Here is a 13,632-nt window from a genome sequence, read left to right as displayed (position 1 = left end):
TACACTGCACCCAGGGAAGGGATTATACTACACCCGGGGAAGGGGATACACTCGGGGAAGGGGTTATACTGCACCCGGGGAAGGGGATACACTGCACACAGGGAAGGGGATACACTTGGGGAAGGGGATATACTGCACCCAGGGAAGGGGATATACTGCACCCGGGGAAGGGGATACACTGCACTCGGGGAAGGGGATACACTGCACTCGGGGAAGGGGATATACTGCACCCGGGGAAGGGGATATACTACACTCGGGGAAGGGGTTTTACTGAACCTGGGGAATGGGATATACTGCACCCGGGGAAGGAGATATACTGCACCCGGGGAAGGGGATAGACTGCACCCGGGGAAGGGGATATACTGCACCCGGGGAAGGGGATATACTGCACCTGGGGAAGGGGATATACTGCACCCGGGGAAGGGGATACACTGCACTCGGGGAAGGGGTTTTACTGAACCTGGGGAATGGGATATACTGCACCCGGGGAAGGAGATATACTGCACCCGGGGAAGGGGATAGACTGCACCCGGGGAAGGGGATATACTGCACCCGGGGAAGGGGATATACTGCACCCGGGGAAGGGGATATACTGCACCCGGGGAAGGGGATATACTGCACCCGGGGAAGGGGATATACTGCACCCAGGGAAGGGGTTTTACTGAACCTGGGGAATGGGATATACCGCTTCCGGGGAAGGAGATATACTGCACCCGGGGAAGGGGTTACACTGCACCCGGGGAAGGGGATATACTGCACCCGGGGAAGGGGATATACTGCACCCGGGGAAGGGGATATACTGCACCCGGGGAAGGGGATATACTGCACCCAGGGAAGGGGATACACTTGGGGAAGGGGTTATACTACACCCGGGGAAGGGGATACACTGCACCCGGGGAAGGGGATATACTGCACCCGGGGAAGGGGATATACTGCACCCAGGGAAGGGGATACACTTGGGGAAGGGGTTATACTACACCCGGGGAAGGGGATACACTGCACCCGGGGAAGGGGATATACTGCACCCGGGGAAGGGGATATACTGCACCCAGGGAAGGGGATACACTTGGGGAAGGGGTTATACTACACCCGGGGAAGGGGATACACTGCACCCGGGGAAGGGGATATACTGCACCCGGGGAAGGGGATATACTGCACCCGGGGAAGGGGATATACTGCACCCGGGGAAGGGGATATACTGCACCCGGGGAAGGGGATATACTGCACCCGGGGAAGGGGATATACTGCACTCGGGGAAGGGGATATACTGCACTCGGGGAAGGGGATATACTGCACCCGGGGAAGGGGATACACTGCACCCGAGGAAGGGGATATACTGCACCCGGGGAAGGGGATACACTGCACCCGAGGAAGGGGATATACTGCACTCGGGGAAGGGGATATACTGCACCCGGGGAAGGGGATATACTGCACCCGGGGAAGGGGATATACTGCACCCGGGGAAGGGGATACACTGCACCCGAGGAAGGGGATACACTGCACCCGAGGAAGGGGATATACTGCACCCGAGGAAGGGGATATACTGCACTCGGGGAAGGGGATATACTGCACCCGGGGAAGGGGATACACTGCACCCGGGGAAGGGGATACACTGCACTCGGGGAAGGGGATATACTGCACCCGGGGAAGGGGATACACTGCACCCGGGGAAGGGGATATACTGCACCCGGGGAAGGGGTTATACTACACCCGGGGAAGGGGATATACTGCACCCGGGGAAGGGGATATACTGCACCCGGGGAATGGGATATACTGCACCCGGGGAAGGGGTTATACTACACCCGGGGAAGGGGATATACTTGGGGAAGGGGTTATACTGCACCCGGGGAAGGGGATATACTGAACCTGGGGAATGGGATATACCGCTTCCGGGGAAGGAGATATACTGCACCCGGGGAAGGGGATACACTGCACCCGAGGAAGGGGATATACTGCACTCGGGGAAGGGGATATACTGCACCCGGGGAAGGGGATATACTGCACCCGGGGAAGGGGATATACTGCACCCGGGGAAGGGGATACACTGCACCCGAGGAAGGGGATATACTGCACCCGAGGAAGGGGATATACTGCACTCGGGGAAGGGGATATACTGCACCCGGGGAAGGGGATACACTGCACCCGGGAAGGGGATACACTGCACTCGGGGAAGGGGATATACTGCACCCGGGGAAGGGGATACACTGCACCCGGGGAAGGGGATATACTGCACCCGGGGAAGGGGATACACTGCACCTGGGGAAGGGGATATACTGCACCCGGGGAAGGGGTTATACTACACCCGGGGAAGGGGATATACTTGGGGAAGGGGTTATACTGCACCCGGGGAAGGGGATATACTGAACCTGGGGAATGGGATATACCGCTTCCGGGGAAGGAGATATACTGCACGTGGGGAAGGGTTACACTGCACACAGGGAAGGGGATACACTTGGGGAAGGGGATATACTGCACCCGGGGAAGGGGATACACTTGGGGAAGGGGTTATACTACACCCGGGGAAGGGGATATACTGCACCCGGGGAAGGGGATATACTGCACCCGGGGAAGGGGATACACTGCACCCGGGGAAGGGGTTACACTGCACCCGGGGAAGGGGATACACTGCACCCGAGGAAGGGGATATACTGCACCCGGGGAAGGGGATATACTGCACTCGGGGAAGGGGATATACTGCACTCGGGGAAGGGGATATACTGCACCCGGGGAAGGGGTTATACTGCACTCGGGGAAGGGGATATACTGCACCCGGGGAAGGGGATATACTGCACTCGGGGAAGGGGATATACTGCACCCGGGGAAGGGGATACACTGCACCCGGGGAAGGGGATATACTGCACCCGGGGAAGGGGATATACTGCACCCGGGGAAGGGGATATACTGCACTCGGGGAAGGGGATATACTGCACTCGGGGAAGGGGATATACTGCACCCGGGGAAGGGGTTATACTGCACTCGGGGAAGGGGATATACTGCACCCGGGGAAGGGGTTATACTGCACCCGGGGAAGGGGATACACTGCACCCGGGGAAGGGGATATACTGCACCCGGGGAAGGGGATATACTGCACCCGGGGAAGGGGATACACTGCACCCGGGGAAGGGGATATACTGCACCCGGGGAAGGGGATACACTGCACCCGGGGAAGGGGATACACTGCACCCGGGGAAGGGGATACACTGCACCCGGGGAAGGGGATACACTGCACCTGGGGAAGGGGATATACTGCACCCGGGGAAGGGGATACACTGCACCCGGGGAAGGGGATATACTGCACCCGGGGAAGGGGATATACTGCACCCGGGGAAGGGGATATACTGCACCCGGGGAAGGGGATACACTGCACCCGGGGAAGGGGATATACTGCACCCGGGGAAGGGGATATACTGCACCCGGGGAAGGGGTTACACTGCACCCGGGGAAGGGGATACACTGCACCCGGGGAAGGGGATATACTGCACCCGGGGAAGGGGATATACTGCACCCGGGGAAGGGGATACACTTGGGGAAGGGGTTATACTACACCCGGGGAAGGGGATATACTGCACCCGGGGAAGGGGTTATACTACACCCGGGGAAGGGGATATACTGCACCCGGGGAAGGGGATACACTTGGGGAAGGGGATATACTGCACCCGGGGAAGGGGATATACTGCACCCGGGGAAGGGGTTATACTACACCCGGGGAAGGGGATATACTGCACCCGGGGAAGGGGATATACTGCACCCGGGGAAGGGGATATACTGCACCCGGGGAAGGGGATATACTGCACCCGGGGAAGGGGATACACTGCACCCGGGGAAGGGGATATACTGCACCCGGGGAAGGGGATATACTGCACCCGGGGAAGGGGATATACTGCACCCGGGGAAGGGGTTACACTGCACCCGGGGAAGGGGATACACTGCACCCGGGGAAGGGGATATACTGCACCCGGGGAAGGGGATATACTGCACCCGGGGAAGGGGTTACACTCGGGGAAGGGGATATACTGCACCCGGGGAAGGGGTTACACTGCACCCGGGGAAGGGGATACACTGCACTCGGGGAAGGGGATATACTGCACCCGGGGAAGGGGATATACCGCACCCGGGGAAGGGGTTACACTCGGGGAAGGGGATATACTGCACCCGGGGAAGGGGATATACTGCACCCGGGGAAGGGGATATACTGCACCCAGGGAAGGGGATATACTGCACCCGGGGAAGGGGATACACTTGGGGAAGGGGTTATACTACACCCGGGGAAGGGGATATACTGCACCCGGGGAAGGGGATATACTGCACCCGGGGAAGGGGTTACACTGCACCCGGGGAAGGGGATACACTGCACCCGGGGAAGGGGATATACTGCACCCGGGGAAGGGGTTATACTACACCCGGGGAAGGGGATATACTGCACCCAGGGAAGGGGATATACTGCACCCGGGGAAGGGGTTATACTGCACCCGGGGAAGGGGATATACTGCACCCGGGGAAGGGGATATACTGCACCCGGGGAAGGGGATATACTGCACCCGGGGAAGGGGATACACTTGGGGAAGGGGTTATACTACACCCGGGGAAGGGGATATACTGCACCCGGGGAAGGGGATATACTGCACCCGGGGAAGGGGATACACTGCACTCGGGGAAGGGGTTTTACTGAACCTGGGGAATGGGATATACCGCTTCCGGGGAAGGAGATATACTGCACGTGGGGAAGGGGATACACTTGGGGAAGGGGATACACTGCACCCGGGGAAGGGGATACACTTGGGGAAGGGGATACACTTGGGGAAGGGGTTATACTACACCCGGGGAAGGGGATATACTGCACCCAGGGAAGGGGATATACTGCACCCGGGGAAGGGGATATACTGCACCCGGGGAAGGAGATATACTGCACCCGGGGAAGGGGATACACTTGGGGAAGGGGTTATACTACACCCGGGGAAGGGGATATACTGCACCCGGGGAATGGGATACACAGCACCCGGGGAAGGGGATATACTGCACCCGGGGAAGGGGATTATACTGCATCCGGGGAAGGGGATACACTGCACCCGGGGAATGGGATATACTGCACCCGGGGAAGGGGATATACTGCACCCGGGGAATGGGATATACTGCACCCAGGGAAGGGGATATACTGCACCCAGGGAAGGGGATATACTGCACCCGGGGAATGGGATATACTGCACTCGGGGAAGGGGTTTTACTGAACCTGGGGAATGGGATATACCGCATCCGGGGAAGGAGATATACTGCACGTGGGGAAGGGTTACACTGCATCCGGGGAAGGGGTTATACTGCACACAGGGAAGGTGTTATACTGCACCCGGGGAAGGGGATATACTGCACCCGGGGAAGGGGATATACTGCACCCGGGGAAGGGGATATACTGCACCCGGGGAAGGGGATATACTGCACCCGGGGAAGGGGATATACTGCACTCGGGGAAGGGGTTTTACTGAACCTGGGAAATGGGATATACTGCACCCGGGGAAGGGGATATACTGCACCTGGAGAAGGGGATATACTGCACCCGGGGAAGGGGTTATACTGCACCCGGGGAAGGGGTTATACTGCACCCGGGGAAGGAGATATACTGCACGTGGGGAAGGGTTACACTGCACCCAGGGAAGGGGATATACTGCACCCGGGGAAGGGGATACACTGCACCCGGGGAAGGGGATACACTGCACCCGGGGAAGGGGATACACTGCACCCGTGAAGGGGTTACACAGCACCCGGGGAAGGGATTATACTGCACCCGGGGAAGGGGATATACTGCACCCGGGGAAGGGGTTAAACTGCACCCGGGGAAGGGGATATACTGCACCCGGGGAAGGGGATACACTGCACCCGGGGAAGGGGATACACTCGGGGAAGGGGATATACTGCACCCGGGGAAGGGGTTATACTGCACCCAGGGAAGGGGATACACTTGGGGAAGGGGTTATACTACACCCGGGGAAGGGGATATACTGCACCCAGGGAAGGGGATATACTGCACCCGGGGAAGGGGATACACTTGGGGAAGGGGTTATACTACACCCGGGGAAGGGGATATACTGCACCCGGGGAAGGGGATATACTGCACCCGGGGAAGGGGATATACTGCACCCGGGGAAGGGGATACACTGCACTCGGGGAAGGGGTTTTACTGAACCTGGGGAATGGGATATACCGCTTCTGGGGAAGGAGATATACTGCACGTGGGGAAGGGGATATACTTGGGGAAGGGGATACACTGCACCCGGGGAAGGGGATACACTTGGGGAAGGGGATACACTTGGGGAAGGGGTTATACTACACCCGGGGAAGGGGATATACTGCACCCAGGGAAGGGGATATACTGCACCCGGGGAAGGGGATACACTGCACCCGGGGAAGGGGATATACTGCACCCGGGGAAGGGGATACACAGCACCCGGGGAAGGGGATATACTGCACCCGGGGAAGGGGATACACTGCACCCGGGGAAGGGGATACACAGCACCCGGGGAAGGGGATATACTGCACCCGGGGAAGGGGATACACTGCACCCGGGGAAGGGGATACACTGCACCCGGGGAAGGGGTTTTACTGAACCTGGGGAATGGGATATACTGCATCCGGGGAAGGAGATATACTGCACCCGGGGAAGGGGATATACTGCACCCGGGGAATGGGATATACTGCACCCAGGGAAGGGGATATACTGCACCCAGGGAAGGGGATATACTGCACCCGGGGAATGGGATATACTGCACTCGGGGAAGGGGTTTTACTGAACCTGGGGAATGGGATATACTGCATCCGGGGAAGGAGATATACTGCACGTGGGGAAGGGTTACACTGCATCCGGGGAAGGGGTTATACTGCACACAGGGAAGGGGATATACTGCACCCGGGGAAGGGGATATACTGCACTCGGGGAAGGGGATATACTGCACCCGGGGAAGGGGATATACTGCACTCGGGGAAGGGGTTTTACTGAACCTGGGAAATGGGATATACTGCACCCGGGGAAGGGGATATACTGCACCCGGGGAAGGGGATATACTGCACCCGGGGAAGGGGTTATACTGCACCCGGGGAAGGGGTTATACTGCACCCGGGGAAGGAGATATACTGCACGTGGGGAAGGGTTACACTGCACCCAGGGAAGGGGATATACTGCACCCGGGGAAGGGGATACACTGCACCCAGGGAAGGGATTATACTGCACCCGGGGAAGGGGTTAAACTGCACCCGGGGAAGGGGATACACTGCACCCGGGGAAGGGGATATACTGCACCCGGGGAAGGGGATACACTGCACCTGGGGAAGGGGATACACTGCACCCAGGGAAGGGGATATACTGCACCCAGGGAAGGGATTATACTGCACCCGGGGAAGGGGATATACTGCACCCGGGGAAGGGGATACACTGCACCTGGGGAAGGGGATATACTGCACCCGGGGAAGGGGATACACTGCACCCGGGGAAGGGGATATACTGCACCCGGGGAAGGGGATATACTGCACCCGGGGAAGGGATTATACTGCACCCAGGGAAGGGATTATACTGCACCCAGGGAAGGGATTATACTGCACCCGGGGAAGGGGATACACTGCACCTGGGGAAGGGGATATACTGCACCCGGGGAAGGGGATATACTGCACCCGGGGAAGGGGATACACTGCACCCGGGGAAGGGGTTATACTGCACCCGGGGAAGGGGTTATACTGCACCCGGGGAAGGGGATATACTGCACCCGGGGAATGGGTTATACTGCACCCGGGGAAGGAGATATACTGCACCCGGGGAAGGGGATATACTGCACCCGGGGAAGGAGATATACTGCACCCGGGGAAGGGGATATACTGCACCCGGGGAAGGGGATATACTGCACCCGGGGAAGGGGATACACTGCACCCGAGGAAGGGGATACACTGCACCCGGGGAAGGGGATACACTGCACCCGTGAAGGGGTTACACAGCACCCGGGGAAGGGGATATACTGCACCCGGGGAAGGGGATATACTGCACCCGGGGAAGGGGATACACTGCACCCGGGGAAGGGGATACACTGCACCCGGGGAAGGGGATATACTGCACCCGGGGAAGGGGATACACTCGGGGAAGGGGATACACTGCACGCAGGGAAGGTATTATACTGCACCGGGGGAGGGGTTACACTGCACCCGGGGAAGGGGATACACTGCACCCGGGGAAGGGGATACACTGCACCCGGGGAAGGGGATACACTCGGGGAAGGGGATACACTCGGGGAAGGGGATACACTGCACGCAGGGAAGGTATTATACTGCACCGGGGAAGGGGATACACTGCACTCGGGGAAGGGGATATACTGCAGCTGGGGAAGGGGATATACTGCACCCGGGGAAGGGGATACACTTGGGTTAGGGGTTATACTACACCCGGGGAAGGGGTTATACTGCACCCAGTGAAGGGGTTACACTGCACCCGGGGAAGGGGATATACTGCACCAGGGGAAATAGTTGCAAGCACCCGGGGAAGGGGATATACTGCACACTTATTTTGAGTCTGTACCCTCTGGTCCTAGACTCTCTCCCGTGAGGGAAAACATCCCCTCAGTATTTACCCTGTCACAGCCCTTCAGAAACCTGGGTAGAAGAGTGTGGTGCTGGTAAAGCACAACAGGCTAGGCAGCATCCGAGGAGCAGGAGAGTCAATGTTTCAAGCATGAGCTCTTCATCAGGTGATGTTGAAGAGCTTGTGTTCGAAGCGTTGATTCTCCTGCTCCTCAGATGAACTGACCTCAGGGTGTCCTGGTATTGACCTGGGATTAAGACATTGTGACTGGTCTAATTCGTAAGTTCGCAGACGATACAAAGATTGGTGGAGTTGCGGAGTGTAAGGGAGGATTTTCAGAGGATAGAACAGGATATAGATCAGTTGGAGGTCCTGGATAGAGTCATCGGGTCCATAAGACCATAAAACATAGGAATGGAAATAAGTCCATTCAGCCCATCGGATCCACTCTGTTATTCAGTCATGGCTGATGGGAATTTCAACACCATTTACCTGCACTCTCCCCATATCCCTTAATTCCTTGTGAGATTAAGAATTTATCACTCTCTGTCTTTAAGACATTTAACGTCCCGGCCTCCACTGCGCTCCATGGCAATGAATTCCACAGGCCCACCCCTCTGTGGCTGAAGAAATGTCTCCTCATTTCCATTCTAAATTGACCCTCTCTAATTCTAAGGCTGTGCCCACGGGTCCGAGCATCCCCGCATGACAGAAACAAATTCCCAGAATCTATCCTTTCTAAGCCATTCATTATCTTGTACGTTTCTATTAGATCTCCCCTTAACCTTCTAAACTCTAATGAATACAATCCCAGGATCCTCAGGCATTCATCATTTGTTAGACCTACCATTCCAGGGATCATCCGTGTGAATCTCCACTGGACACGTTCCAGTGCCAGTATGTACTTCCTGAGGTGTGGGGATCAAAACTGGACACAGTACTCCAAATGGGGCCTAACCAGAGCTTTATAAAGTCTCAGTAGCACATCACTGCTTTTACATTCCAACCCTATTAAGATAATGACATTACATTATTTAATCACAGACTCAGCCTGCAAGTTAACCTTTCGAGAATCCTGGACTAGCACTCTCAGATCCCTTTGTACTTTGGCTTTATGAATTTTCTCACCGTTTATAAAATATTCCATGCCTGTGATCTTTTTTCCAAAGTGCAAGACTTCGCATTTGCTCACATTGCATTTTATCAGCCATTTCCTGGATCATTCTCCTAAACTGTCTAAATCTTTCAGCAGCCTCCCCACCTCCTCGGAACTACCTGCCTGCCCGCCTCACATCACATCATCGGCAAACTTCACCGGACTGCCCCCAGTACCTTCATGAACAGCTGTGGCCCCAACACTGAACCCTGCGGGACATCGCTTGTCACCAACTGCAATTCTGATAAAGAACCTTTTATCCCAACTCTCTGCCTTCTGTCAGACAGCCAATCCTCAATCCACGCCAGTAGCTCACCTCCAACACCATGGGCCCTCACCTTACTCAGCAGCCTCCCGTGACGCACCTTATCAAAGGGCCTTTTGGAAATCCAGGTAGATAACATCCACTGGGTTTCCCTGGTCTATCCTACTTGTTACCTCTTCAAAGAATTCTAACGGGTTTATTAGTCACAACCTTTCCTTACTAAATCCATGCTGACTTGTTCTAATCCGCATCATAGAAGTGTACAGCACGGAAACAGACCTTTCAGTCCAACTTGTCCATGCTGACCAGACATTCCAACCTAATTTAGTCCCATTTGCCAGCATTTGGTCCATATCTCTCTAAACCCTTCTTATTTATACATCCATGCCTTTTCAATGCTGTAATTGTACCAGTCTCCACTACTTCCTCTGGCAGCTCATTCTATATCTACACCACCCTCTGTGTGAAAACGTTGCCCTTTAGGTCCCTTTTAAATCTTTCCCCTCTCACCTTAAACCTACACCCTTTAGTTCTAGACTGTCCCACCCCAGGGAAAAGACTTATTTATCCTATCCAAGCCCCTCAAGATTTTAAAAACCTCTGTAAGTTCACCCCTCAGCCTACACTCCAGGGAAAATAGCTCCACCTTATTCAACCTGTCTCTACAGTTCAAACCCTTTCAAGTTCCACAACATCTTTCTGATAGGAAGGAGACCAGAATTGCTCGCAATATTCCAACAGTGGCCTAACCAATGTCCTGTACAGTTGCAACATGATCTCCCAACTCCTGTACTCAATACTCTGACCAATAAAGGAAAGCATACCAAACACCTTCTTCACTATCCTATCTACCTGTGACTCCACTTTCAAGGAGCTATGAACCTGCACTCCAAGGTCTCTTTGTTCAGCAACATTCCCTCTGACCTTACCATTAAGTGTATAAGTCCTGCTCTGATTTGCTTTCCCAAAATGCAGCACCTCGCATTTATCTAAATTAAACTCCATCTCCCACTGCCACTGGCCCATCTTATCAAGATCCTGTTGTAATCTGAGGAAACCTTCTTCGCTGTCCACTACACCTCCAATTTTGGTGTCATCTGCAAACTTACTAACTATACTTCCAAATCATTTATATAAATGACGAAAAGCAGTGGACCCAGCATCGATCCTTAAAATTTGAATTCAGGGAAAAGCGTGTACTGTCACTCATACATAGCACTATTCACAGAATGGTCACAGGCCTCCGGCCTGTAAAACAACCCTCCAACACCACCCTCTGTCTTTGACCTTAAACCAGTTCTGTAACAAAATGGTTACTTCTCCCTCTATTCCATGTGATCTAACCTTGTTAACCAGTCTACTATGAAGAACCTTGTTGAATGCCTCACTGAAGTCCATATGGATCACATCCACTGCTCTGCCTCAGCAATCACTTTGTTACTTTTTAAAAAACTCAATCAAGTCAGTGAGAGGACACTTTCCCACGCACAAAGCCATGTTGACTATCCCTAATCAGTCCTTGCCAACTTTCATCAATAGTGTCAGCATAATGACATGTCTGAAGGAACATAAGTTGACAAGTTTGTATCTGAGAACATGAACACAAACAGGACAACTCAGGAAGCAGTGGGAGCATGATGCTTAGTGGGCTCCAGTCACCAGAGATGTAACAGCTATTGGTTACCCTGGAAGTAAATCATCTCATTACCTGTTCTCAGTATGAAACAGTTCACAAAGTGAATGCTTCACCAATTAACACAAATACACTTGATAGGCAGCTCATTGTTGTTCGATGTCCTGAATGAGAACTCACTGTTGAGAGATATACATCACCTTTTTCTCTCGATCATGAGACAGGACGCTTGTGGACATGCACAACCTCGACCATCATCGTGCAGCATTCCGATATTGTGTCCTATCGAATGGGCCACGGTGGCAACTACATGCAATATATCATCATGGTGGGCCTGGAATGGAGCAGGATAAGGTCAGAGAGCACACAGCAATCTCATTCTCAAACAGCAACAGGGACAACACAGAACCCATGGAACACTGGGCTGCAGTGTCAGGAAATTCCCCCACAATCCCCCACACTCACCCCCCTGGAATGGATCAGGATAAGGTCAGAGAGCACACAGCAATCTCATTCTCAAACAGCAACAGGGACAACACAGAACCCATGGAACACTGGGCTGCAGTGTTAGGAAATTCCCCCACAATCCCCCACACTCACCCCCCTTGCCCCCACACACCACCTACACCCTCACACACCACCCCCTCCCTCTCACACACCATTCCCTCCCCCTCACACACAACCCCGCACCCTCACACACCTGTTGTGAACTAGGCCAGACTACTGAAAACAGTCTTAAGCAGGCAGCCCAGACCATAGCATTGTGATTGGTTTCGGTAAGTGTACAGTGAAAATTACTCTGAGTAAATTAGCTAGGTTGGCTACGAGATTTTAAAACAGACAAAAATTTATTCACAAAATAACACCATGAATCACAAAGAACAGAATGAAGAGCCCCTACAGAACCCCTACAGAATCCCTTCCAAACTAGACTTAATTGTGCTGTTCCAAATATACACAACAGTCCTAATATGCAAACTTTCTTTAAAAACAGTAAAAGTGGAACAGATGGTTGCAGGTTGAAGTTAGAAGGGCAGAAGGAGAGAAAGAAAGAGAGGGAGAGAGAGAGAGAGAGAGAAAGAGAGAGAAAAAAAGAGAGACAGAGAGATTGCCGTAGCCTGTTTCCACACAGCTGAACTGCGAACTAGTTCTAAACTAAACTGCTCAGCAAGAGAGCTGACCACTCCCCTTTCATTATACAGGTCACTTCCAAAACCTGACCACTTTAGCGTGAAGATTCATCTCTTCACATCTAAACAAAAAAGCCTCTCAAAATCCTTTTTCATCTCTATACCAAACTTGTCATCTCGGAATCGGGAGAGATTTATGACCCCCTGAGAAAAAACTAAGGTCACAGTCTCCTTGAGAAAAGGAACAGCTTTTAGAAAAAAGGGACCAGCTTTGTGACACCTCCCCCTTTCCAAAAGATGGCTTCGTTTTTTAAAACTCTTCAAAAGCTCGGTTAGTATTCTAAAGACACATGTACACTATACTGACTATAAACATACAAACATGCACAACCGCACATAAATTCAGGTCACGGTACACCCACCACCGAATGCCTCTGTATCTCATTCGAGTCTCGATAACGCATCGGCAATCACGTATCTGCAGCTTGCCACCTGCACAATTGTCAAATGGAATGGCTGCAACAACAAACTCCATCTAAACAACCTGGCATTCTTGTCCTTAAATTTCTCCTTAAATGTCAATGGCTCATGATCAGTGTATACAATTGTCTCAGATGCATTGACGGTAATATAAACACTGAAATGTTGTCAGGCCCAAACCAAGCTTAAAGTCTCTGTCTCCACCATTGAATATTTCCATTAATGAACGTTCAACTTCCTGGAAAAATACCCAATGGGTCTTTCTATTCCCTTGTCTTCCTCCTGCGGGAGCACCGCACTGACACTCACATCACTGGCATTGAAAGGTTTCATGTAATCCGGTGTGGCTAATACTGGGGCAGTGGGTAACACTGTTTTTAGGCTGTCAAATGCCTTTTGACAGTCCTCCATCCACTGAAA

General features: G+C 53.7%; 1 protein-coding gene across 1 annotated transcript in view; it reads right to left on the bottom strand.

Annotated features, from left to right (window-relative positions):
- LOC132817359 (mucin-2-like) overlaps positions 1–13,196 on the bottom strand; it is a 198,453-nt gene extending 185,257 nt beyond the window's left edge. The window contains exons 1-2 of the mRNA XM_060827773.1: positions 13,155–13,196; positions 11,803–11,936 (exon numbers count right to left, since the gene is read on the bottom strand). Coding sequence (XP_060683756.1) covers positions 11,803–11,936; positions 13,155–13,196 — 176 coding nt within the window. The remainder of the gene's footprint in view (positions 1–11,802; positions 11,937–13,154) is intronic.
- Positions 13,197–13,632: the final 436 nt, after the last annotated feature.

The sequence above is a fragment of the Hemiscyllium ocellatum genome, chromosome 1, assembly GCF_020745735.1.
Source record: "Hemiscyllium ocellatum isolate sHemOce1 chromosome 1, sHemOce1.pat.X.cur, whole genome shotgun sequence".
NCBI classification, from domain to species: domain Eukaryota; kingdom Metazoa; phylum Chordata; class Chondrichthyes; order Orectolobiformes; family Hemiscylliidae; genus Hemiscyllium; species Hemiscyllium ocellatum.
Note: the sequence above shows the minus strand (reverse complement) of the source record. Positions and strands in the feature narration are given on the sequence as shown.